At 40.3% G+C, this 4,358-nt stretch overlaps 1 protein-coding gene across 1 annotated transcript in view; it reads right to left on the reverse strand.

The window, feature by feature from the left end:
* LOC110307592 (cytochrome b-c1 complex subunit 7) overlaps positions 1 to 2,852 on the reverse strand; it is a 5,112-nt gene extending 2,260 nt beyond the window's left edge. The window contains exons 1-2 of the mRNA XM_021179806.2: positions 2,748 to 2,852; positions 151 to 222 (exon numbers count right to left, since the gene is read on the reverse strand). Coding sequence (XP_021035465.1) covers positions 151 to 222; positions 2,748 to 2,766 — 91 coding nt within the window. The 5' untranslated portion in view covers positions 2,767 to 2,852. The remainder of the gene's footprint in view (positions 1 to 150; positions 223 to 2,747) is intronic.
* Between the last annotated feature and the right edge of the window lie 1,506 nt (positions 2,853 to 4,358).

Below are 4,358 nucleotides of genomic sequence, written 5' to 3' on the forward strand. Positions count from 1 at the left end.
AAACATTACATAAAGATCAAAAATTCAAAAAAGTTTATTTTTAAATCTGATACACATAAAAACAAATTATCTCTTTTGAACTATAGGAATTCTTTAAAAGTACTAATTCAGGGAGAACAGGAAAAGGAGAACCACAGAATGGATACTCACCCAGTTTATTGAATCCTGCAGCATTATAATACCACTTTCGAAAACCATCCAGCCACTTGCTTGATGCTGAAACTATAATTACCACAGTGTTAGTTGCTACAATATACTTACAAAGAAATGGACCAATTGGTAAAGAACCAGTTCCCTTATAAACCTAAGAATATCCCCTTGTATACAATGTAGATAATCATTTCACTCATGACACTGTGGGAACAAATGGTAAACTCAAAACTAAAGGTGCCTAATAGCCACAGGTATACTTCCTGCCACTTTGGGTTCTCAGAGTCCAACACCCTTCTCCTGCGACCATAAGAACTGAAGGACCAGAGACAGGAAAGGATCTGAAGCACCTCTGTCTTTTGTAGCTGCAGAAATACCTTTTTCTTTTCCAAGGAGGTGGAGCTATAAGATTTCAGGTTAAGTGGCAGGCCTCTAGTCTCCAAAACTTTTAGTCTACATTGTCTTATTTGGCTATCATCTTTAAAATTATAATTTTAAATAAAATATAATTTATAATTATTTCTAGAAAAACTTTCATACTATCAGCTAATTTAAATATCAATATATTAGTAAAAGAAGCCCATTTTCCTTTTCTCAAACAGCAAACTGTTCGTCAAGGGAATAATAGTATTTGAACATGGATAAGAAGAAACATTCAATGTTAAATTTAAATCTCTTAATGTAACAAAGCAAGCCTGTAATCTCAGCATGCAGGAAGTTGAGACTGTGAATACCAAGCCTTGTGTAAACAAACAAACAGAGATACAAAAACTAAAATAGGGGCTGGGAATATGGTTCAGCCTTAGAGTTCATGCCTAGCATGCAAAAAAACTCTATTCAAAAACAAAACAAACTTAAAACATTTGGGGAAGAAGGCTGAGCCTGGGAGAGGTCATGGAGAAGAGGCCAAGGAAGCAGGAGAGTACCTGATGTGGAGCAGACATGGTACAAGAAAGAAGATAGAGCAAGCTTAACCTTTCTTTTTAAAATATGAGGGCTAGGGGAGGGAACATGTGACTGCCAGAGGACATTGGGTCCTAGTCATCCTTTTCATTTTTGAGATGGCATCTCTCACTGGCTTGGAAGTGCCAAGTACATTAGGCTAAAAGGCCAGTGAACCCCAAGATCACTTGTCTCCAGCTCTAGGATTAAAAGCAGGGACTAGGGCTCCTGAGACAGTGTCTCATATAATGTAACTGGCAGTGTCTCATATAGTGGGACTCAGGCTTTATTTTAAAAGAAAAAGCTCAACAAACAAAATGGGTTCTGAGAACCCGAAATCAGGCCAGTATTTACATTGCAAGGCAAACTTTTTACCAACTGAGCTATATTCTCAGTTCCTAAGTGTTAAGGCTAAAAAAGAGGCTCCCTTCTTAATTATCTCCTTCTGACTTCCTACTCCTTAGTACAGATTACTACATGGCTTCCTCCAACCTTAGAAATTAGAAGTCATGCATAATATTGTTTCTAAGAGAAAATTAAAAGAGTCAAGGGCTAATGCTCAGTTGGTATATTGCTTGCCTAACATACACCACAAAGCCCTGGTCTCCAACTCCAGCACTACATAAAACATGCATAGTGGTTCAGTCCTGCAATTCCAGCCTTTTTAGGGTGGGGGAAAAAAAGAATCAGAGGTTCAAGGTCATTCTTCAATACACAGCTAACTTGGGTTGTCCTGGCTCAAGAAACGAAACAAAACAAAACAAACAAAAACAAAAAACAAACAAGAAAAAAAACCCGCATAAGAACTAAATTGTTAACAAAGCAGTGATTATAATATCGATTAATATTCACTTAACAAATGTGTCTGTTCGCCCTTACCACATTAGCTAGATCAAAAGCCTGTTGCAGAAAAGGAAGCTGGCTTATGTAAGTATTAAACTCAACGAAACAGAATACTTTTCTTAAAATTGTGTCAAATGGGTAAAATTAATGCCTTCAGAATTTCCAGGGGCTGTGAGAAGAGTATCAGTATTGTTTTTAAAGACTATTCCAACGTATACCATCAGAGGGCAAAAATTAAGCTTTAAAAAAAAAGGAGGGGGGAGGGTGTGTAATATTTGACGTGAAAACATTCTGGCACTCTATCTCAAATTTGTTCTAGTGCCTACATTAAACAAAGTCCTTACAGCCCTGCAGCCCCAGCTCACCGTCCAGATATGCCAAGGTTAACCTGAAACCTCCCTATAACCCTATTTTACCTCCTTTTTATTCTTCTGACAAGTCTCAGGAGCGTCATGCGGGCTCGGGCGCTGTTTGCTCCGATCACTGTCACTGAAGTGGCCTGCGCCTGACTCCAAATGCTCCCCACTACTCGCTGTGGCTGTCGTCTGCTGACCTCCTCACCTCCCTAAGCTGTCCCAAGGCGGAGGGGAAGGAGGCCGAACCCGGTCAGCCACGCTGGGCTCCTTCCGGCAGAGGTCCCTGTTCTAACCCTCAGGCAGGCCCGACCTGGCTCAGCGAAACCTGTGCTTTGAGCTGCTGGGTCGCCACGTCTCTTATCGCAAACTAGCTATTTAGCTAAAGCAAAAGGGGAACAAGTTCGTGAGAAAATACAACCGCTCCACGATACCCACAAAGGAGGAGTAATTACTTACCAGCAGATCGGCCGGCCATTTTGACCTGAGAGTGAAGCGCTGCCTTCTGGGTAAGTCATAGAGGACACGCCGGGCTCCTACGCAGGCGTCCGGGACAATTTCGGTAGGGGAAGGGAGGGGCAGGCGCTGCTCTGACGGCCAGCAGAAGGCGTTTACTCTTTCCTACCTGAATGGACTCCGCACATTAGGCTGCTCTTTTTGTGTGCCTTGTTACAAAAAACATTCTTCGCGACACAATGGGAAAAGTACTGCGAAATTAGGAGACGGTGTTATCCAATGCTCTGTTATAGGAAAGAACCTTTGCGGAATAAATGGAGCCTTTGCTTGGAGACAGGTAACTTAGTAAATGATTTTCAGGCAAACCGCCTCTCAAAATGAATGGAGGGGATTCTTGGACGCTAGAGGACGCCTGAGGCTCAATTTTTTATGTCAAATGGTGCGGTGTTTTAATATAATGTATACACTCTTGCATTCTTTAAATCACCTCAGGGTTACTTTTAATACAGAATATAAAGTAAGCACCACACAAATAACTGTTATACTGCACTATTTTGGAAGTAACACAGGTATAATGAACATTTATAGTTAACACAGATATACCCCTTCCCGATCTGTGGTAGACTCAATCTATAGGTCTGCAATCTTTGGGTTCAGAAGGGTGGCTATATTCTCATTTAATTCTAAATCATCAGTGTAATTACTGGTGCTATCAGTATTGAAGAGAAAAGGAAGCTGATCCTCAGAAAAGTTCAATAAGTTATCCAAGGGCATTGAAATTGGGTAGAGTCCAGTTTTTTGTTTGTTTGTTTGTTTAACTAGAATTGAGAAATCCAGTTTCAAATTCGGGCTTCCTTATTTCTAGGATCATATGCTGCACAACCAATCCCAGATAACGTTAAGCTTCTAGGCTTCACTTTCCCCACCTAAAAGTCCCTATCAAACAATTTTAGTAGAAAGTTAGGTTGGATAAGCTTTAAAAATATTAACTTTAAGGTAGGAGTAAATGGCACATGCAAGATCCAAGAATTCAGTAGTCTGAGGCAGGAGGATCCCTGCAAGTTCAAGACTACAGTTGTCTACATAGTGAATCTGGCATCAGTCTGCAAGACCTTACCTAAAACAAAACAACAACAAAAACCCTAAGATCTATTTAGAATTTGTATGTAGTATTAAAAATGGAGCAAGCAGAAAGACTATAGACTGTGCTTTCAAGATCTCAACCCCAACAGGTAGAGTCTAAAATATAAAACTAAGGACAGAAAGTGGAGTTACTGTTGAGTTTTACTATGACTTGATAGTGGTCTTTTTTTTTTTTTTTTTTTTGAGCTGGATACTATTTATTATTTCTTGGTTTCCCTCTCATTGACATCAACTATCTTTTCTGAATTTTGGACTGGATTTAATGTCAAAAATACAGAAATGAGCTGGGTGGTGGTGGCGCACGCCTTTAATCCCAGCACTTGGGATCCAGAGGCAGGCAGATTTCTGAGTTCGAGGCCAGCCTGGTCTACAAAGTGAGTTCCAGCACAGCCAGCAGGGCTATACAGAAAAACCCTGTCTCGAAACAGAAATGTAGACAAAATTATTCAGTAACAAAGCCAGTGTTCTGAA

The sequence above is a fragment of the Mus caroli genome, chromosome 13 (genome assembly GCF_900094665.2).
Source record: "Mus caroli chromosome 13, CAROLI_EIJ_v1.1, whole genome shotgun sequence".
Lineage (NCBI taxonomy): Eukaryota > Metazoa > Chordata > Mammalia > Rodentia > Muridae > Mus > Mus caroli.